The sequence below is a fragment of the Monopterus albus genome, unplaced genomic scaffold, assembly GCF_001952655.1.
Source record: "Monopterus albus unplaced genomic scaffold, M_albus_1.0 scaffold46.1, whole genome shotgun sequence".
Classification (NCBI taxonomy): Eukaryota; Metazoa; Chordata; class Actinopteri; order Synbranchiformes; family Synbranchidae; genus Monopterus; species Monopterus albus.
Window position 1 is genome coordinate 2,133,683 of NW_018127926.1, and position 22,077 is coordinate 2,155,759.

At 41.6% G+C, this 22,077-nt stretch overlaps 2 protein-coding genes across 2 annotated transcripts in view; one reads left to right on the forward strand and one right to left on the reverse strand.

Annotated features, from left to right (window-relative positions):
• Nucleotides 1-3,075: 3,075 nt before the first annotated feature.
• Nucleotides 3,076-19,655, reverse strand: LOC109960390 (tumor necrosis factor receptor superfamily member 19-like). Its single transcript, XM_020600460.1, has 10 exons — nucleotides 18,778-19,655; nucleotides 17,970-18,061; nucleotides 17,042-17,155; nucleotides 12,180-12,358; nucleotides 11,912-11,997; nucleotides 7,301-7,465; nucleotides 5,754-5,882; nucleotides 5,436-5,538; nucleotides 4,015-4,283; nucleotides 3,076-3,453 (listed from the first exon to the last, which is right to left on the reverse strand). The coding sequence occupies exons 2-10, from the start codon at nucleotides 18,033-18,035 to the stop codon at nucleotides 3,449-3,451; spliced, it is 1,116 nt and encodes a 371-aa protein (XP_020456116.1). The 5' UTR covers nucleotides 18,036-18,061; nucleotides 18,778-19,655; the 3' UTR covers nucleotides 3,076-3,448.
• A 1,561-nt stretch (nucleotides 19,656-21,216) lies between these two features.
• Nucleotides 21,217-22,077, forward strand: part of sacs (sacsin molecular chaperone) — a 29,173-nt gene continuing 28,312 nt past the window's right edge. Inside the window, exon 1 of the mRNA XM_020600299.1 lies at nucleotides 21,217-21,647. The gene's annotated coding sequence lies outside the window, so the exon portion shown is untranslated. The remainder of the gene's footprint in view (nucleotides 21,648-22,077) is intronic.

Genomic DNA, 22,077 nt, shown 5'->3' on the forward strand with positions numbered 1-22,077 from the left:
TGGGCGTCCATATCCCCGATCATCCCGTGTGTGGTTGGTCAATGCAGGGCCTTTGCCGGATGATGTCACCGTCCAGTGCAGTGCAGGTGAAAATAGCATAGAAGGTCACACACAGCTTCAGTTAGAATGAATAGTTCATGCCCAGTTATAAGGTCTGAAGAGACTTGTGTGAAATCATACAGGAGAGAAGCCAGTCAGTTGAATGTGTGACAAAACCTTTTATAGTGGTTGCATATTGTTTTTTATTGCATATGATGGTACAGACTCAAAGTAGAACAGAAGTGACATTACAAGATCATTAGTTAAAACATTTCAAAATGCACCTGCACTGTCTTGCATTTTGTGACTCAGTCGAATAAAACTTTTTCCAGTCATATACTTCGCCATTGAAGATGTCTTGAAAATAGTGTTAAAATCTCGTCTTGTCTCGTCCTCGTAAACCCAATATCGTGCATCGTCTCGTCTCATGAGCTATCGTCACACCCCTACTAGCCACAGAAACTGTCATAAATATTAGCTCCACTTTTTTATACTCACTGTGTAGAACAATGGAATTGCGTTTTTAAGTTAGGCTGCTTTGGCTATAAGGTTAATTGGTCAGTTAACCTTTAACGTGGATAACATTATTTTGTGTGACCACAAAATGCCAGTAGCTTGTTGGGATTTACAAATGGACATTGATTTGGCATCATTTCTGATTGACTGGTATGTTGTGAATTTAACCATCACCCTTTGTTCTTGTAGCTAAAATACCTCCTAAAACCCGGATGTGACATTTGGGCTCCCAGTGTGACTGTAACAGTAGCTGGTTAAGCTGAGGCCGTCACTGTGTTGTTACTTTGTTATAGTAATCAGCCAGGTAACATCCAGCCTAGTTCGTACAGAAGCCGCCCAGTCGGTCTGCTGTAGTTGTCTTATCAATTTGTGACCGTTAAATATATTATTTTGATGCTTACCAGCTAAGTGTGTTGTTGTCTCCACTAACCCGGTGATTTTTCCCTGGACAACCTGGTTTGGTGCCTGCTGCAGGTGCGATGTGCCTCTCTCTGTCTTTGATGTGATTACACTCACCAGTGTGTTTTATTCAATATCAGATGTGATAGAGTAACTTGAGTGGTGAAGTTTCTTTTGTGACGTAACTGTGCAAAACAGCTTCACAAAACTGTTCTGTGAACATTCAGGACCCACTCTTATTTCTCTGCTGATTCTGGCTGTAAACGTGTTGTGTAGTGGAAGATGCTGTACGGTTGTGCTGTGTTTACAGTAGACATGAAGCAAGAGCAGTCAGCTCAGTGAGTTACATTATTTAGTGTGTGTTGTTGTGTCTAACTTGGTGATTAAACCCTGGGAGTCTGGCTCTGGGTCACCCTGGTTTGGTTCCCTCTTGCAGCTGCAATATAGTTATTAGCCGCGCCTCTCTCTCTTCAGATGTAGCTGCACTCAACAGTATGTTTTATTGAATTTCAGGCCTGTTTTTGAACAGCATGTCCTATACATGATGGAAAACCTAAGTGGTGACGGGGCCATGTAAAATGGCTTCACCAAACTTTTCTGTGAATGTTCAGGGCCCGTTCTTATTGTTGTGCTAACGTTCACAAACTGTGCTGGCTGTAAATGTCCGCCGGTCCTGTAGTGGGCAATCATCTCAATGTGTTACGTTGTTCTAATGCCCACCAGTTGAATTTTGTAGTGTCTGCTAACTGGGCAAGTTTTGCTGGTAACTGTGGTTCGGCGTTCACAAATGAATGGGAAGGGAGAGAGGCAAGGCTGCTGGTTGAAGTAGACTTGATTGATTCCAGTCTCAATGCCAGCTCTAGCTAGATTTTGATTACTTCCTGATTGTAGCTTTAAAAAGATTTGTTATACTAAGGTTACACTTTAAAACCACTGTATTTGTGGCATTACAAAAGAGGGGAATCAGCATCAAAAAACTTTAGAAAAGCACAGTAGAGTTATAGGGCTACAACAGAAGATTTAAAAAAAAATAGATCACTTATGTTTTTGATATTTTGTGTTTTCTATAAATGTTAAAAAAAAAAAAAAAAAGTTGAGAAAAATTCCATCACAGTTGAACATCTACATGACGCTACAGTCAGAATCTATGAGAAGTGCAGGATTCTAACTTTGGAGAAAATCAAACTAGAGACAAAAAGTCAGCAAGATATGAAGCAGCGAGAGTGAAACATTTTTCAGTCTTTTACGCTGTGGATTATTAAATCACTTGATTTACTGAATCCACTAAGGAACTGAGCCTGTGAATCCCTCCAGGATGTAAACTTGCCCAAGTACTTTATTTACAAAAACAATACATGGAAGTGATAATTCACAACCATCAACACTAGAACTGATGGGGGGGAAGCAAACATAGCATCAGTCATGTCTATGTTACAAAAATATTGACCTATTTACTATTTTACAATATACATTTATCACTTAAACATTCCTCATCTTGTTCCATACCATCAAGATTGTCTTCACTGTGCAACATAGTCACTTTTGAAACTTTTCTTCACACCTCAGATTTTACAGTTGTCTTTACACACAAAGGCTTCATAACACCCAATGTTAGATCAGTGGCGCAGGTTGTGTTCTCCTACATGTGAAGATGTGAGCAGAGGTTCCTTTTACTCCACAGGGTTAAGTCAGTACACCTCAATGTTTCAACTTCATTTGATTTCACCTTTGGGCCAGTAAGTTCACATTCTGTTTGTCTTTATGCCTTTGCCTTCATGATTTGCTTTCCATGGCAGTGCTTTTGGTTGCATGTATGCCCACTTACCAGCCACTTTATTAGGTACACCTCTCCAATTGTATGCCATTGAGTGTAACACTTCCACCTTAACATCTCTGTTTCTGAAGCACAAAATGTTTCAGCTTTTGGTGAAAGTGTCAAATGTATAAATTTAATTTATATGTTTATTACTGTGGTCATAGTTAAAGGTGATGTTGTACTGGACTACATCATATTTCAGAGGTGTCTGTATTTTTGTCCTCGCAGGGTTGGAATATTAGGAACACCTGAATATAATGTAGTCCAGTACACCACCACCTTTAACTATGACCGCAATAATAAACATATAATTAAATGCATACATCTGACAATTTAACAAAAAAACTATTTGAGCTTCTTAAACAAAGAGGTTAAGGCAGAAGTGTTGCATTCAATTACAATTGGACAGATGTACCTAATAAAGTGGTCGTGAGTGCATATGTTCCTTTTGGACCCTTGGATGGGGGGGCTCTGAGGTGAGCAGCAGGCATTTCAAAGAGGCAGTGCAACCACGCTGGAGAGTGGTTGTTTCTGGCATGGATGGGTGTACGGAGGGAGAAATGTCAGTGGGAGGTGGGGGTGGGAGGGCCGGTGAGTAATCTGAGACAGGATCTGGCCCGTGGTTGTTGTTGAGTCCAGGGTGGTTCACGGATGGAACGCCAGCCAAAGAAATCCATGTCATCCTGGAGAAAGAGGAACACAGTGACAAGTAATGTATCTACACACAGCCTGACTTAAAACAGGTTGGTCTTGTCTACATCAAAAGACTTGTACTCTCTCTTGGTTCTTTTACCTGCTGCTCTTTAAGGACACATACAACTCCTGAGTTTTGTTTTTATGTGTAAGAGTAACTGTAGGAGTAGTATCTGCATACTGCCACAGCAAAAATGTATTTGACCTGACTTTAATCTCACAATCCTGACTTTTTCCCAAATGTCTTTTTTCAGAGTCACATTTAAAGTCAAAATTCTGATATTAAAATTAGGATTCAGAGATTTAAAGTCACTGTTTTGGGAAGTCAGAACTATTTTTGGCCCTAATCTTCCTCTATACCTGCACCATTTTGAGAGGAGTTGAATCTTCAGTCAGATTAATCTGTTCATGACTAGAAATTTGTAAAATACAGTGAAATTTTACTCTGTGGAACTGTAGTGTTTATTTAATATGTTTTCTAGTGTGAGACAGGCCGAGGAGGCGTCTTAATTACAGTACGTTAAAAATGTAGTGACCACATGGCATCTCACCTTCCTGGGTCAATGAGTGCTCTTTGGGAAGAAGTGCTGTCACAGTTTCACTGTCGCTCTGTGAATCCTCCCTGAACCTGCCTTCTTCTACTTCCATGCCACCTTCATGCTCCTGTTCCCCTTCCAGCTGCCGTCCTCCTTCAGGTTCCGAGTTGCACTGAGACAGCCCCAAACACTCTGTGGGCTCTAAGCCCATCATTCCACCAGCCTCTCCACAGATGGACTCTGCATGTCCACCCAGGTGCATCAAGATGTGCTCCTTTGTATTTCTGTGGGGGCAGGATAAAGAAAACTGTGGTTATTATCACCAATCGCAGCCACACCCTGCGGTCTTTAATTTTGAGTCAAGATGCTTTTGTTTGTTTTCAATACTTCAAAGAACTTAATTATCCACATTATGTCTACATTGGTCTGACTAGCAACCGAAATGAGAACGCTGCCTCTGAGGCACTACAGCAGTGTTTACCTGCCTATTGTTTACAGGTTGACTGAAGGCATACCAAACAGTAGCAGAGGGACAATGACTGCGTTTACATGCACTTAAGTAACCAGGTTACAATTTCTCAAATAAGCGCATTTCTTAACCGCCATTTAAACGGGAAACCTGGTTTCCGTAATCAGGGTAGGGGAGTGGGGAAACCTGGTTTCCCCAAGTAGATTTCTCCCAGAGAACACCCATTTCTCTGTACAGAATAAGCGTAACCAGGTTTCTAATCTGCTTTCTACAAGATCACATAAGCAGAAGACAAGCTCCAGGGTCGCTTGTACGCATGTGACTGGAGAAATCATGCTGAACAGTTAGTTTTCCTAGGAGCTCATGTAGACTGTGGCTTTTGAGTAACCTGATTGCTATCGTGCATGTAGTTTCTGCCATAATCTGGTTTCTTAAGTGCATGTAAATGCAGTGTCCACTTCTCCTGTCTTCACTTTGTCTCACTATACACACAGGTGTGTCCCTTGCCTTACATTTTATTGTACACAGTATAATATTTCATGCCGTTCAGACCAGTTGATCTACAGTAGTCACCATTTGTCTGCTAACTTGCACTATGTTAACAGCTTATTTACATTACAGAGCCATGCGGTTGTGTGTACGTTTGTAGCTATATAGTCTGTGTTGGAAGGTAAATATTGAATTTAGCCATTAACCGGCTGTAAAGGTTCAGTTCAGCCAGCAGAGCACCACGCAAACACCACAAGGTTTTACAGTTACTTTTCACTAGGCTGAAAAATGTTTGCTGGGAAGTTTGGATAAAGGTGTTCACCAAACACAATGTTATGTTCAGTTATAATATACTACATGTAATATGGAGTCCAGTGACAGCAGCTGTTCAGCCTCAGTTTACAGTACATGCTCTCACTCCAATTCTACCACCCAGCTGGGTACATTAAAATATGACCATGTCAGAATTTGTCCTTACCCATCACTGAGGCTTGTCTGGGACTGGAAGGGACTGTTGTCCTCACTGCGGCCCACACTGCAGCTCTCATCACAGCACAGAGATGGGATCAGATGGACTGGACCTGAACACATCGCACACATGACATTTTTCTTTATGCATTCTCATCACCATCTGAAGCCCTAAGGGAACGGTGAGGCCACATGAGAGTATCATGTCCTTATCCCTATAATTATTAGAAACATTAAAAACTTTATGAGCAGTTACTGTGACTTTTAACACACCTGAAACTAAATCACAGCTGTGGAATAAAAATCTTTAGTCTGAACTCGAACCTACCGCAGCTATGTGCGGGACCCAGGTGACATTGGCAGGTAGGTCTCTGGGGGAAGTCGTGGAGCCAGCAGGGGTCCAGGCAGGACAGCTCCGCCCCGCTGTAGGGATATTCCTGGGACCTCAGAGAGGTTGCTGAGGACACGTTAGATCTAGTTAACCATCAATACATACAAAAGCCCATAGCCCATACAGCAGTGAGATTAATGTTATACAGTATCCTTTATGAATCGCCTTTATTAATGGCTAATATATTAACTACAGCTTTAGAGCTCAGTTATAAGCCATTAATATGAACCACTTTTAGGCTGCATGGTTGGAAACAATCCTCTGCATGATCACTTATCTTAATTCATTTAGCAATGGCATGCCAGTATTTATAACGAATTACCAAACAAAGGACCAAATTTGGTTTCCTCAGTAGCTTATAACTGATGTACGATGCATTAGTAAATTAGTAGCCATCTCTAAAAATCCATTGGCTACAATTTCTAAACCTTTATTAGAAATAGGTAGCCTTTCACTTTTCTCTAAATATTGCTGCACTGCTACTAAAGACAATAACAACATGACATGTTCTTGCAGTATAACTGCAGTTGTCAGGTGAAACCCTCAGCACTTGTGTTTATCTGAGTAAACATACATCCTTCAACACCCTCGGGTCTATGATCCCAATTAAAATTCCTTAGTATAATTTAAAAATAACAATTGTGTTGGCATTTTGTTGCATCTTGGATAAAGGGCGGGGTGCGTATTTGGGTGAAGTAAAACTGCTAACAAAATATTGCCTTGGTAACTTCTAGCTCGCGCTTTGTTTCGGGTGAGCTTACCAGGGAAGCACGTCATTAATTCTTCACCCTGGGGCATTTCACATAAACACTTTTGGCCTTAAGAATGCTGTTCATTATACAGGTTCCCACAAATATGCAGCATCAGTGTTTAATAATACTTATCACTGGAGATCACAACTGAGAGAATAACTACACCCTCTATATGGAGTTAATAAAAGAGGGGATACAATCATACTCATCCAGCTATACTGTGTTTACTGTTATTTATTTGCCTAATTAAAGTCTATATAATTATTTCCTATACTGAACTTTTGCCCTGCACCCACTGCATTAAAAGTAAATTAAAAGCACTGTGGCATCTGCAGAAGACTTGCCTGCTCAGCAAATCTCAAAGCACACAAGTGAATTATACAAGTGACATAGCTGAGAGAACTTGTCACCATTTTATCTTCAGTGTTTGTTTTTGTTGATGTAAAAGTTAGTAAGTTTTGGAACGCGTCATATGAGCTATACTGGAAATTCAGTGGCACCTGAGGAAGGGTACAACGTGCATAGAAGCCTGTGCAGCCCTGTTTGTGGGGAAAAAGGCTGCCTCCATAGAAAGTTGTTGCAGCTTTGAACCTAACTTTAGGCCTCTGCACTGGTTTTAACCCTACATACTGTAGTTCATCAAATCTTGTGCTCCTGTCTTAATTCTGAAAAATCTCTAAGTGTTCTGCTGGACATCTGTGAAACACAGTGTCTGCAGGTGTTGTGACTCACCACTGGGCTTCTTCTCCAGCAGCTGTCTCTTGCAGTAGATGACACACAGTACCAGCAGCGCCAGCAGCACCGTAGCCAGGGCGCTGCAGATGACCGCAGCCAGGGCCATGTCCCGCGAGCTGGTCACTACTGAGGGTAGCGGCACCAGGTCCACACGCCCGCTGCCTGTGGACAAAGGTGGTGGGGGGTGAAATGATTAATTCTTTGATTGACCACATGACAACTTATGACAAGGTAATGAGTGGCATTAATATTAGACCAAGGTCAGTTAACTTATTTGACAATTTTACACAACAAATGCCAAAAAACAAGGGAAGTTATGAAAGGAACAGAGGGTAGTGCATGATGAGGTGCAGTTCCTTCATATTATCCAACACTCCTCAGCCAATCAGGATACAGTAACCTGAGACAAATGATTCCTCTTCGCCTTGAGCTAGTGATCACTTTGCTTAAGTCTAATGAAATACGCAGTGGAGTTCAAAGAGAAAACGCCTGTGGTGGATTCTGTCTTTATCTGCCTCTGTCTCACTCCCCACAGAAGATGATTTACAGACATTGCCCCCTGGCTCCCTCCCATGCAATGTAGTCACACAGTGGAGGAGGACATGCTGGTCAGGTTTTTTCTTTCTTTTCCTTTCAAGTAGGTCTGATATGAGTGTGTGTGATGAAGACAAAAACCTACTGGACAGATACTGAGTGTTGTTCTGCTTTTGCCATTGTGTCTGTGTGACCATGCACTGATTTCATGACTAAACTGCTGTTAGTTTTTTTTAATCCTGTTTGAGGAAAGACGTCACTGTTTGCCCTGCCTTCAGGACCCTTCACACACACACACACACACACACACACACACACACTCGTGCAAAGACTTCTGGCCTCAGGAATGTGGCTCATTATACAAGTTCCCACAAATACAGAACATCAAGATTTAATGTGGCTTAACTGTAGATATCAATAACATAAGACAGATGAAGTGGCGCTGCTGTTGAAATTGGCTTCTGCTACATTTAATTTTCCTTTCCACACTCAGAGTTAAAGCACAATCTGCAATCCAAATACAAACTAGATGTTTAAAGCTACTGTACTTGATTTTTTTGCAAACGCTATGCAGTCAAAATGTTACTTTTGTAGAAGAACAAAAGTATTGGTATCAAAATATACATAACCTCTAGAGTCCCTGCGTCCTCATCACACTGTTGTGTACATCACAATTAATGCTGCAGCTACTCTAGAGGTTTAGGCCCAATCACTATCTTTCAATGTTTATGCAGAACAGCTCATTTCACATTTACATACATTAAATTATTGGAATATAATTATTGACACACTGTTGTGTACATCACAATTAATGCTGCAGCTAGTAAAGGGGGAGCTTAATTTAACTACCTTAAGTACTACTTGGTTTTTTTGTGAATTTCCCACCAGGGAACAGTCAAGTCCTGGTTTCACTCTGAGGCAGCTCAGCATAAGTGTTTTTGATTATTATCAGTTATCAAACATCATTTTCCTGATCAATATATGTATTATAGAGGGTGTGGGTCAATACAGAGCAAACACTGAAAGTACATGTATGCCTGTAAGACTGTAATACAGCCCCATTAGCATGTGGGCAAAAGCGAGGGACTGTTTCATGAATATGGCAAATATCATAAATTAATTTTGTTTGAGAAAATCTTTTTCAGTGAGCCCTGCTGTTTGCTTTTCACTCTATTAATCATAAAAGGAACTGGCTTCAACCTTTTCACATCCAGAAGCTCTTTGTCATGCAATGTAAACATTACTTTAGCTCGTGCAGTTTTTCAAATATAACCAGATAGGGGATAAGGGTATTTTAACATTCCTTTGCCGAGAAAAAGACAAACTCACAGCAGCGCTTCAAAACTTTGTTTGACCCAGAGGGCGCAATAGTTGAGCAATCTGATATAAGCAGTAAAGGTGCATAATGTCAAAGACACCTTAATAAGAACGTCACTTTCCAGTGTCAGATATTAAAAACTGCTAAATCACTGCAAGTAATCTCCAGTTTAGGTAAAGCTAATATTAAATGGCCACAGTGTCAGGTTAGAGTTACACATGCAGACTTAAATTAAACATTAAATCATCACAGAGAGACAAAGGCAACTATAATAACAGTACTCTATATAGAAAGACTTAGAAACTTAACATTTCTAACAGTGCCAGATGATCACCATGATGATCTCCAGAGACATAAACTACTGCATTAGTAATGTAGAAATGTAACATCTAATCACAGTGTTTACACTTGGTCTTCACTGTCAAGGTCAAAGTGAACTCATCCAAGGTGAGCACAGCAGCTGCTGCAAACACACACAAACACTGGTCCATTGAAGAGGCCTCACCTGCTGATAATATCTCCACATAAACCACAGCCTTTCATAGACTCCCTGCCTGTTGGCTTTATAGAAGGCCACATACTCCAAATAAAAGAAGCACTTCTTTACACCTCTGAAGATCTGTTTTGAATTTGTCTGGACAGTCTTTCATGAGGTTCTTTAAAAGAACTGAGCACTTATACCCTGAACTCTGATTAACAAAAAAGAAATGTTTTCCATTTTATGTATAGACATTTACAATACTTCAATCCAGGATTTATACCCAGAACTTTGCATTTAATCATTGTGACTCAATTGTCATGATCACAGTTTTTGACTGGTTAGCAAAAAAAGCAAAAGGTGGAACTAGTTATTTACCAAAGAACAACAAGCATAAGGAGATTTACATGAACAGGATTTTATCAGCAAATGATGGTAAAGCATCTGTAATTGGCTGTGTGTTAGCCAAGCAGCAACCTCCAAGGCTGAAAAATGAATGATGTGATATTTGACCTAAAATATCAAAACTAACTGGAGTTTTACGGCTGCACTTCTCATTTTGGCTGAACCAGTAGATAAAATTCCCATCTGACTTCTGTGTAAATCCGGTTGGAAATCATAATAATGGCAATAGTAGGATGAGGATTCTCATGCATGTGTGCGCACTTGTAGCCTGTCTGTCTGTCTGCATGCCTGTCTGTGTTAGTACGGTCTATTCAGAGATCTACCGTGACAGTGAAAAACTGCAGCAGATGAAACACATTCAAGAGGCTGAAGGAATCCATAAAACACAATATAATTTTTTTCTCAGCTCTAAAAAGCCACTTGGGGAAAGGGAGCAGAAGAAAGGTGGGGTGGTTTAAGATTTATAGTCCACCCCAGATGGCGACTGCTCCCCCTCCTGCACAGCTGCACCACTGCCCTGAGCCAGTGTGGCCTATTAGAATGATCTGCCCTTTAAGTTTTCACCACCCTCCCTCAAGAGGGAGGGAGCAAGACTTTCAAACATTTGGAAATGCTCCACTAAGAGTCCCTCTAGGAGCTAACCACCAGCTATGTTCTCAGTCACAAAGGCCATTTTGTTTCACAGACCTCCTCCAGTATCAAACAGGAAGCTGCACAGGTGGACAAATGAGTAGACACAGGGAGACCTGTTGTCCCAAGGCCAACGTTCATTACACGAACAGTAATGCTGCTCACAATAATATATGTTGTTTGAAAAACCTACTGGAAAAGACATAAAATGAGAAATCAGATACAGTGGATGGTCTGGCAAAATGATAATTCCTTACATTTAGGGCTTGTGAGGAAAGAACAAACAAGTTTTGAGTTGTCTGATATCCCAGAGCTGTCTCCATTTGTTTAACACTGGGGTGCCAACCCTGGCTGGGTCTGCTCTGAAGCTCATGCTGCCAAAACAGCTGCAGCCTCCTCTGCCATCAGGAAGTCACACTCACTTACCAAAGGTATAAGTTCACTCTCCCGTTGGTTTTATGTGGAAATCATAAGGTTGTACTTAGCTACTCATAATGGCCGGAAGAGAGAAGCTAATTGGATCTGTACCCTTATGGAATGTGAGCCCTGCTTTGTGAACATACTGTACTGTAACACACCTCCTGACTCCTTTTTGCATAATGGCTCTAGATAAAAGGTAATAAGCTTGAACTAGCACACCTCCTGATGTGCTGAAACAAAAACCTGTCCAACAGTGTGGTGTATATATATTTTTTTAAATACTACTCATACGTTTTGTCTGGAAATACAGTATCAGTGGAGGTTTTGTTTAAGGAAGTTTGCTCATTTAATCCAAACTGAGTGATGAGAATGAGTGACATGTTCTGATGTGAGCTAATATAATCCGGTGTTGGCAAATCTACCACCATGTTAGTGGTATCCATTTCAGTTTTATGTCTGCTCAGCTTGTAAATCCAAGGATTTATCTACATATATAGCCTAGCTGCTCAGCTCTGAGACCTGGTGAATGAACTGAGGCTCGCTCCACCCTTGAAAGGCTGTGGTTCTGGTTAGTCCAAGGATCTTGTGCAGACATGTTGTGTGTGTTCAGGTTTGTTGTGGCACTGTTCCCTGAGTTTTGGTCAGGAGTTCAATACTGCGCTATAGTTTGCTTTCAGACTATTGTATCATTGTTGTTTCATCTTAAAACCTCACCTATTGTGGGCTGGGATGAATAGCCTGTATTCATGAGAACATTTAACAAAATGCCCCACTGATGTTAGACCAACTCATGGAGGAAGGAAAAGAAAGGAAAGGTACTTACAGTGAGGCTCATAGGGAGGCGGTGGGTCCCCACAGGGTATACACTCCATGTCTTGGAAACCACTTAATTTAGTCTTCCTGTAATATCTGTTGAAGACACAAAATCGCATGATTGCAAATCTGTCAATGAGCATAGGAGCAACATGCACAAGCTCTGATACTGGTGTATTGTAAACTGTTTCTCTTCTTAGTCAGGACACTTATTGTAAAAAAAGAAACAACTGTTATTAATAACACAACTGTCTGGTAGAACGTGGCTGGCCTCTCACCCCGGCAGACAGTCGCCACACACTGCATTGCTGGTGGAGGAGCAGTTGCCCTTCTGGAAGCGGTTGATGAGTCCACAGTCCAGGCAGGGCTTACACTTCTGCAGGCTCCGGTCCTCTTTAAAGCGACTGCTCCGGCAGGGCACGCACCAGGCATCCTCTCCATATCCAAAGCCACATTCCTGGGGAGATTAATGGGAGAAATACACCGGGTAAGAGGTGGGGTCGGTGGTGTGGGCTGATGTACAGCTGGTGAAAAGAGGGCTTGAATGTGGGCTATCGGGGGTCTGGAATTAAATAATGATCTTGGCTCATAGGATCAGAAGAGAACAATAGCCTGCCTCTTTTGGGAGTCTATCTTACACTGGCAATAATCTCCCTGACTCTCTCAGTATGAATGAGCAGCCTTCCGCTGCAAGACCCAGAAAGGCCAGGCATTTGAATAATAAAGGCCCTGGGGGACACCCACTGTTGTATTATTGCAAGTTTATTGCTGTGTTTTTGTGGGACTCCCTCTCCAAGCAGACTCAGTGAGTGTCCCGTTGATTGAGAGTCCAGCAAATAAAGGAAACGCTTCAGGAAGGAGGCAAGGACTGTGGAGACGTGTATGGAGAAAAATTAGGTGAATACTCTTTTTGTGTTCAACAATTGAAAATGAACTTAAAAAGCACAGCTTCGTACTATAGCGTGAACGATCTAATGCTAAAACGCCTTTTGAGAACTTGTTCACCTGAACAAATCAAACTCTAAATTTTGAAAGATATTTTTAAGAACATGAAATAATAGATGTTAATGTTTTCTATGATGAAAATTATAAGAAGAAAAGCAAACAGCTGGCTCACTGCAGTCAGATTCATTATTTTTCAGCTGTGACCAAGCTCTTTACTGCAGCTGACAATGTAAATGCTAATTTTTACATTTTTGGTGACAAAAACCAAATGTCAACACAGAATCAACCACTGAAATAAGAATCTGAACTATCAGTCAGTTCTGTCTGCCAGTGTTAGTCTTGTTTTGACTTTTTCCAGTTGGATCTGTCACACCCCAGGCTGGTGACCTCAATGACAAACTGACATTTATGTAACAGCTGATATTACCGAACACCACACTGAGTGAAAAGACCATGCAGGGGTGACATCATTCATTATCAGCTCCACAGCAGCTGCGCTCTTGTTGTCCGCTGTTGCTCGTATATTATTTAAGTGAAGGTCAGCTTCAAACAGCGCTTCTCTCTTCACCCGTGTCCCATTTCACTGCCCGGGCATGCAGTCCTGCTGGAATGTGGGCACCAGAGTCTGATATGGGGGTTGGGTTTGGGGAAACAGCTTGGCAAGAAATGAAAAGAAAGGTTGGAAGCAATGATGTGATCGTGTGATGGCACCGCGGAGTCAAGCTAGAGGATGAAGAATTCAGTTCTTCCAGCCAAACACATGTGAGCCTGACACTGAACCCTTGGGCCAGGCCTGGCCTGAGGTGGACCATGGCTGGACTATTACAGCTGTTGTTACTCTCCATATAAGGCCTTGCTTTCCAACAGGGCAGGGCAGGGAACCGTGGAAGTGGAGGGGGGTGGAAAGGAAGAGACAGAGTGAGAAAGAGAGAGGGGGCGGCTGATGAGTGATAAAGAGGGGAAAGGTGGGGAGGGGGGGAAGAAGACTTGGCCGCCCAGAGTTGTGGGCAATGATCTTGCCGTTCTCAAGAGAAAGAAGCTCAGACTGAACCAGACAAGAAACCGCCAGAACACTCAACACTGAAATGATTCCTTAAGAAAGCGCTGCAGGCCCAGCCACTACAGGGAACCTCACAGTGGTTCTGTGACCCACTTCCACATGAAGGCAGGGGCCCAGAGACAATTCATCCTCACTTGGCACTAGCACATGCATTGTCCATGGGGCACCGCATGGCAGGATGGGGGCTGATGCTACCTAGACACAAGCAGGTCAGGACACTGACACAAAAGGAAAATGGAGCCAGCTTCTGTCCCTCTGATCCAGGCAGCACAGAACATCAAGGACTGATCTCTTTCTTCTTTTATCCCCGCTAACAAAGCTCAATACAACAGACAGCCAGCACTTTGTGAGAGTAGTTTAACAGCCAAAACAAAGCCTGCACTCTGTGATTATATGTGATGTTGAAGTTTTTCTTTTATGAAAAGGTGAGGGCACAATGTATAAGCCTTTTCCAGTAATACATTACCAAAACAGTCAACGGTAGCAATAAAGGAATAGCTACATATTCTATCTGTTAACCCCCCCGTGAAAGGGCCATATTTTCATGATGTGCAATGGCAAAATAGCACAAAACATATCCATACACAAAACCAAAGGTAAGTTAACTCTTTACCTCTGCTGGCAGGAGTAATATTTTTTTTGTTTCCCTGCAGCCAACCAATGTATTCAAGAGCAAATACTGCAGGAAAAAATATTATCCTTGAAAAATAAAATGGAAATAATGCAAATCAACATCCAAGTGTGACAGTCACTCAGTGGTTTCACCTCAAAGACATTAAAAAGGAAGAAGAAAAAAACATGCTTAACATCCAGCTTCCCTGTCCTATCTCGTAATTTAGTTTGGGTGAGATGGCCAAACAGCAGTGTGGATCGGAGAGAAGGGGCACGTTAGCTGGGACCTGAAGCACGTACAGACGCAGCCAATGCCAGCCAATAGTCCTTTGCCCTGTGTGGCTGAAGGAAATGTTACTCTTGCTACAAACTACAAGATGTTGACACATCAAAGTTGTGTTCCTGCCTTTTTTGCCACTGGCAGTTTTCCGGTATAGACTGGAAAGCAATTCACCCCCGCTCCTTCATGCTTGACACAACACAAGAGTCTAAGCAACTTTCTACAAATGAAACCTAGAATGAAATATGTCAGAGAATGAGAATTACTGGTTTTAATGGACAACCCCTCTGTATGGTTGGTTCTTTTAGCTACAGTTAGTGTGAAGGGACTAATTGATGTCTGTCAGCCTGCCTCAGATTGGCTTCCAGAGGCAAACTTCCAGAGCAAACTGGGCCACATTCCTCTGGGGTCTCTATGGCAGCTACACAGAGGGACTCCAAGAGACTGCTTCCCTCCCGACAGTCAGTCCTGGCTTTCAGAATACGGCCAGATTGTCTTGGTTTCACAGAGCTCAGATCAGGAGTTGTTTCTCAGGGAAACTTTCTCTGAGTGCAGGCCTAGGTCTCCACTGTGATCTGGCTTCCCGCTACCTTCACAGAAAGAATGAGGCAGCCAATTATTAACCAGGACCCCAGGGTGGCTAACAGCAGTCATGCCTCTCGAGCTGGCAGAGGACTACTGAAGCGTATTATCAACCACAGAGTGCATGTCTGTGTGCGCTGAGATTCAAGGCAACTGGGCCCGAATGCATGTGTGCAACAGATGTCAAGGCTGATGGAGTTTTTTCATTAGTACTCAAAGATGTAGTGAAGTGTAAACCCACCTAAAGTCCATTTACCAGCCTTTTAAGTTGTAGAACATTGTTTACTTAAGGCTGCACTTCACTTTAATGATGTAAATATATAGAATGTAATAAAATAAAATTAGGTTATGGGGGTAAAAATCAGCTTCTGAGTCCTATCCTGTTTAGTTTTTTTTTTAGGCCCAATCACTATCTTTCAATGTAACAAAATGCAACAGGTAAATTATCATATACACCCAGTTTATTAGGTAAAACTCATCATTTCTTCATTAAACCCTGCATTCATGAAGGTTATTATGTTGAGTTTGTGTTTAAACTAAGAAATGTTTAGACTGTGGGCTGTTGAACTGGACTACATTATACCAAGAGGTGTTTCTAATATTTACACGATCATCATTGATGTAAATGAAGTGTTATAGTGCTGAAGTGTGCACAGTGTAGTCTGTGTAAAAGTATTTTAAGCCCTGTCCATCAATTTGGGAACAAAGCATTGACGGTCATGATTGCTCCATTTTAAATGCAATTTACAGATTCTGCTTTCAAACTTAAATCTGACAGTTGAGTCGATCCCACTTGCTCCCAATTTGTGTTTTGTATGGTTTTAAACATTAAAATATGGAAACTGTGCCCGGAACAGGTACAATTATCTAAATATTCACATAATAATGGCTTGCAAAGCTGCACAGGATACAAAATGTATTTATTTGCAGTGAGCCATTCGTTACACTTTGCTGAAAGAGTAAATGCTTGCCACAAAATCATCATGTCTTACCATTTACTCACCTTTACATCACTGCCTATACTTGCAAAAGTAGGTGCATAGCTGCTGCCAGAGAGGAAAGCCTTTGCTTACCAACCTTAACTCAGACTATAGAGGCCTGTTTGCACAAAGCACACAAAAACCTGTGGCTAAGGTGGTGGAAAAAACTGTATTTCCAGCCGAGAGAGCAGCAAGCTTAGGCATGGCTTGCTTCAAACGGTGAAGACAATAACTTGGACTGGGTGCAATGGGGAAAAACAATGGAAGCCATTCAGTTGCCGAAGGTCAAAAGTATGGGTGTGACTGATTAAAGGGTCGGTGTTGCACAAAAGCTAATACCGGCTTGGCTGTTCTCTGCATTAAAGAGAGGAAGTAATCAATAACGTTGGTTCCCTGGACTAGATACACTTTTCTAAACAGAGACATCCATTCTTTTCAGTAACTCTGTTTTACTGTTTTGAGGGGATTTTTTTTCACCACAGAAATTATTCATCCCAATGTTTTCCAGCTTAAGGAAGTCGATTCAACTGACCTGTTGGATCCTTGCTTTGCTCACTTTCCTTTTCCTTAAATAAACAAGTGACAACACTTTTTCCTTTTAGAAGATCTATGGAAAATACTCCTGAGTGAACACAGTACTTTTAAGTTTCAGTTCATACAATTAAGGAGGTGCGCTCCAACCTTTGAAAGCTCTTGTCCTGCATCACACTGCTTGCAGGGTTTACAGTTCCCAAACCGGTCCTTGTATTCCTGCTCTCTGCATTCTCTGCTCTCCTCCTCAGCCTCCACAGGAATCTGACGGGGACAGTAAGCAATTTGGTGAAAGTTAGATTCCCCGCATGTCATTGCCACATTCATCCACAACAGATAAAGCAATGAATCCAAAGCTATGCATCATAATCTCCTTTATAATCATTTAAGGGGATCAAACCATGCTGTGGACTCTTCTTGAAAACAAGTCTGATTCTGCTGTGATAAGATATGAGGAAACCTAAAGAAGCCCTGTGGGAAAAACTGCATAGCTGCTGCAGCAGAATCTAAGTCAAAGCAATGCTACAGGGAATGACCAAAACCAGAGACTACAGAACAAACGCATTCAATGAGGATAGCGTACCACACGTAAAGATAAAATGATAGCATTATCAGGGGTCACCTGCAAGGGCTTCACAGATCCCACTGTTAAAGACATGTACTGCTGTTCAAATGCAGGTGAGCATTTTTGTCCAATCTTCCCAAGGTTTACACCTCATAAAAACAGTATTTAAGTATGTGACCTGCAAAGGGCTATATTTTTGATGAGATTAGAGCAGAGATTTTAATTGCAACTCACTCCTGTAGATGGAATTCTCTTGGTTGTAGAGAATAATGTGTGACATGTGCTTAAAAGTACCAGGAAAAAAAACAACCAAGGGAACTTTGAGCTATGATGTGGGAGCTGTTTGCTCAAATAGAACAGAGCACAATTGAATTAAACAGACTGGAAAAGAAACCGCTGTCATTCACAGATTCAAGATCTCAACAGACAAGATATACACACTATAAGGTGTTGGCTTAACAAAATGTTGACTAAAAACTTTGTTCCAAATGGATAATGTAATAAACCACTTACCAGAATGGAATATATGACATGAACAGTTAGTACAAGTGAGACTGTGTAATGAAGCATCCAGACCATTTTGATAAGCCACTTGTTGCCTGCAGCTGAAAAACAAACATGGAAAACTGTTCTTAAGTATGTTAGTGTGTGGCACACTTTGTAAATTATCAGGAGCGGAAGTGCATGTGGTCAGCTCTGATTTAGTGGAGAAAAAAAACAATACAATTTGATTATTGTCACCAAAATAGAAAAGTTCAGGAAACCAAACGTGAATGCCTGGGAACCATGAATAAAATAATGTTCAAAACGCTAAATATTTTTCCAGTAGCACACGTATATGCATATGGGTTTGAATATTTCACTTATTGTAACAATAAATAAGTATTTATATATGATACTGTCATATAACACAAGGGAAATCTGGATTTAAACGTTTAAAAACACGCTTTCTACAGTAAAGCAGGTGTGTGCTATGAAGCACAAATGAATATATAACCACAGGCGCGTGCACAGTGTTAATTGATGCTGTTTGATTAAAGTCCCATTAGCAGCTGCTATAGTCTTGCCCTCGGCTTTCTTAGCTGTACATGAGGAAGACGAAGCCTGCTGTCACCATGGGAATCATTAAAATGTTAAATATCCATCCCTATACGGAGACAGGGTGCCTGTAAACCGTTTATTTCATGGTGTCGCTACAGTAATATCACTTAAAATATGACTTTACGGACTACTTCTTGTGCCGCTCGGCGATTGTTGCACATCACATGTAACTTGATAGGAATGTTCAAAACTGTTTTTTTTTTAAAGAAGCTCTTCTTACCTGCTAAAAAGGAGCCTGTTGATCAAAGTAGCGGTTCCTAAAAATCGGAAGCAGACCGGTGAGAGGTGGTGGTGTGTTTCCCGCACCGGTCTGCTCAGCGTGTCCGCGCTGCTGCCCCAGCCCAGCTCAGTCACAGCCGCCGCGGCGGCAGCGGCAGATCTACCCCGAGATCAAAGGCGGACAGAGGGGGGGTGGCTTTATGGATCTGAAGTGAGTGTATCTGATCTGTGATCAGCCTGCATCAAAGACCAGGTTCCACAGAGAGCCAAACGCTGACCCAGCCCGGCGAGGTTCTCACAGGGTGATCGATAACGTTCTGCTGGTTTTTAATGAGAGTCGAGGTGGAAAAGATGCAGCAGATTTGAAAGTGTTGAGATACAAGAGGACGACTTCTACAATCTCTCTCTCTCTCTCTCTCTCTCTCTCTCTCTCTCTCTCTCCTGTTTATTCGATGACTTTGCTGTTTCAAACTGTGGCCCGGGGACCTCAACTGGTCTCTCTTATCGCCCCCGCGGTCCTCACTGAAACATTAGTATATTCACCGTAATGACTGGAATTGACTCCGATTCTAGAGGATGACCAACGTGCAAACGTTTCCATTTTTGAAACATGACTCCTTACAGACTTATAACGCAGGCTTAGACTACTGCCTGTCCACTTGGAGGTTATGTGGGAAGCTTTCATGTTTATGACCTGCAGCAGATGTCAGCCTGCTGCCCCAGGACTGGCTGAACCTCAGTTGACTTAACACATCTGCTATTCACTGTCAAGGTTTAGGTAACAAGACAAAGAGCTGCCCACTGCAATAAGCTTTCAGCAGTTTGATTCAGCACTAACTTTTCTATCTAGAAATATCTTCATCAGGCATTGCTGCTCCAGCACCTGCAAAAGTTTTTCAGATGTGCATGCCTTTTTTTTGGGACTGGTTTAGGTAGCAGCACTCAGAAAAACTTCATACAGATCACTCAGTAAAAATAAACGTTTTCCACAAATTGGTCTTGGGTCCATTCAATTTAAATGTATAAGAAAATGTGACAGGTATTACATTGTTAGTGGGGAGCTAGCTAAAGACTTTCTACAGATATTCTTTTCTAACAAAGCCTAATTTTGTCTTAATTAGGCTAATGGCAGCAAGTGCAGCAGCTTCAACTGATCTGTCAAAGGTCATGCTGACACAAAATATACATGATCTTAATCCCCTCTACCAAAGAACACAGCACCAACTGTGCTGTGTGCAAGCTGGTGAGTGTCTGAACTAAGGCAAAGACACAGAGGACAAAAGTTCAGCAGTGCAACAAAAGTGGCCAATTACTGTACGTGTCTGGATATGTTGTATATCAGTTCCAGGAAATCAGATTCTACTTTGCAAATGTAATTATCTGCTACTGAGCATATTGTGGAATATTACTTTTCCACTGGCTTCACTGGTCTAAGGCAGCATGCTGACAAATCAGTTATTATTACTTTATAAGTCAGAGATAAAACCTGAGTCATAACTCTTTCATCACCTTCATGAATTGTTATTTTTTATGGAATCACAGAAAAACTATTTCTCGCCGTAGCAGTCACAACAATTGTATTCTAAATCATCCTGTTAATGTTTGCATATATTAATTTTCCACTTTGTTGAGGTCACATTTGTAGACTGGTGATATACTGTACAGTGAGCCATCTAGTGGCGAGAAGGTGGTGCTGCAGTCAAAGCTTCGTCTCCTACAGCTGAACAGTCAAGATTTGCTGTAGTCTCCATCTGCTGGAATGTTGGCGTCATCTTTCCTTAGCGGATATTTACTGCTGCTAAAATGTTGGTCTTCAGTCTGCTGTAAAACATCTACAAACTGATTTGTCATTAAGAATGTGCAAATATTATTTTCTGATATTCTATTCTACAGTAATTTATCTTCACATTTTGTCATACTCCATATAAGGCCCCATGGCAAGTGGAAGAGTTCTTCTATATCTATTTTAAAGCAACATATAGTTTCTATTGGGTAATTAGGCCTAATTCCATATGAATAGCAGCTCATGTAAAGTGGAATCCTAGTCTATTCAGTTTTATTCCACTGTATTATATTTTTACAAAATCAATATTATCTACCACAGTATTATATTCTATTTTGGTCTATTCCGCATTATCCAAATTATACATTCAGCATTTAAAATGGTTCGGAAAGTGCACTAATCTATTTTAATCTACCACACTGAATTAAATCTTCATATTTGTATTCGCTATAAATGATCTGTCACAAGTAGACTCCAGTCCTTTGTTTTATTCTTGTCGACTAAACAGTTTATACCAGTTTTGACTCTATACCTAAATGGCAAGCGGACTCCTATTCTAATCTGTTCGCCCATCCCTAGTTTGCCAGTGTGGTGTGTCCTGTCAGAGCTCTATGCAGCAGCTGTGGCTGTAAGACACCGGCGCCTTAAAATCTGCTGCAAATTGTCCAGAGGAGTTAATCTCTGTTAAAAATCTCTTGTTGTGGCAGATTCTATTATACACATTCCGTCACTTAAGTGTTCGGGTCGGATGCCATTTATACGGTCATTTAAAGGAGCTTATGCCTTCCCTTGTGGTGCAGAGGACAGGACGGAGATGCTGCACTGATGCTGCTGCCAAGCCTGCTGCTTCCCTACTGTGACTTTACCTCTCTCCCTCTCCCTCTCTCTCTCTCTCTCCAATGCGACATTGAGACGTAGTCTAGTGAGTTAACAGGGCACTGCGAACTGTGTTTAGCTAGAAGGATATTTTAATATTACAAACCAATACATGGACATTTTTTCTTTACTGAATGAAAACGAGTCTTCTTGGGGAAAGTCTCTATTAGGCCTAAAGCCTCGGGCGGGTGAAATCTTACTAGGCTACTTTGGTAAGTTGCCCATTTTTGCATGTGCCAGTTTGCGTGTTTTTTGACATAGGACTGCTGGAGTTCTTCTCTGGCTGGTGTGGAAGGACTATAGACCAAGTGCGTGTCTTGGGAAAAGCCATTATAATGCCACTGGGAGCAGGTGTATATTCTAAGGAGCGTGGAGTCCTTGACTTTGAGGTGATGATCACTTCTCTACGGGGCATAATCTTGGTGGTAGCCTGCTGTCAAGAAACAATGCACCACGTTTCAAAAACAGGCTACATAGATTTTGCAGAAGTAGCCTATAATTTTGGCCAAAGGTTCCAGGCTAAAATAAGAGAAGTTTCTGTAAGGTATGATAGCCTGGTGGATTTTCTTACATGTTTAGCAGTGGAAAAGGTTAAGGGCCTTAATTAGCTGGTCAGCAGGACGCAGACGGGCCCTTAATTCA

Bases quoted from the DNA above. Each gene is read 5' to 3' on its own strand.
- LOC109960390 (XM_020600460.1), bottom strand. From the start codon at position 18,035: ATGGTCTGGATGCTTCATTACACAGTCTCACTTGTACTAACTGTTCAT. The intron at 5,883-7,300 runs GTGAGTCACAAC...ACGTGTCCTCAG, and splicing joins GCTGGAGAAGAAGCCCAGTG to CAACCTCTCTGAGGTCCCAG. The intron at 4,284-5,435 runs GTAAGGACAAAT...CTGCCCCCACAG, and splicing joins CAGACAAGCCTCAGTGATGG to AAATACAAAGGAGCACATCT.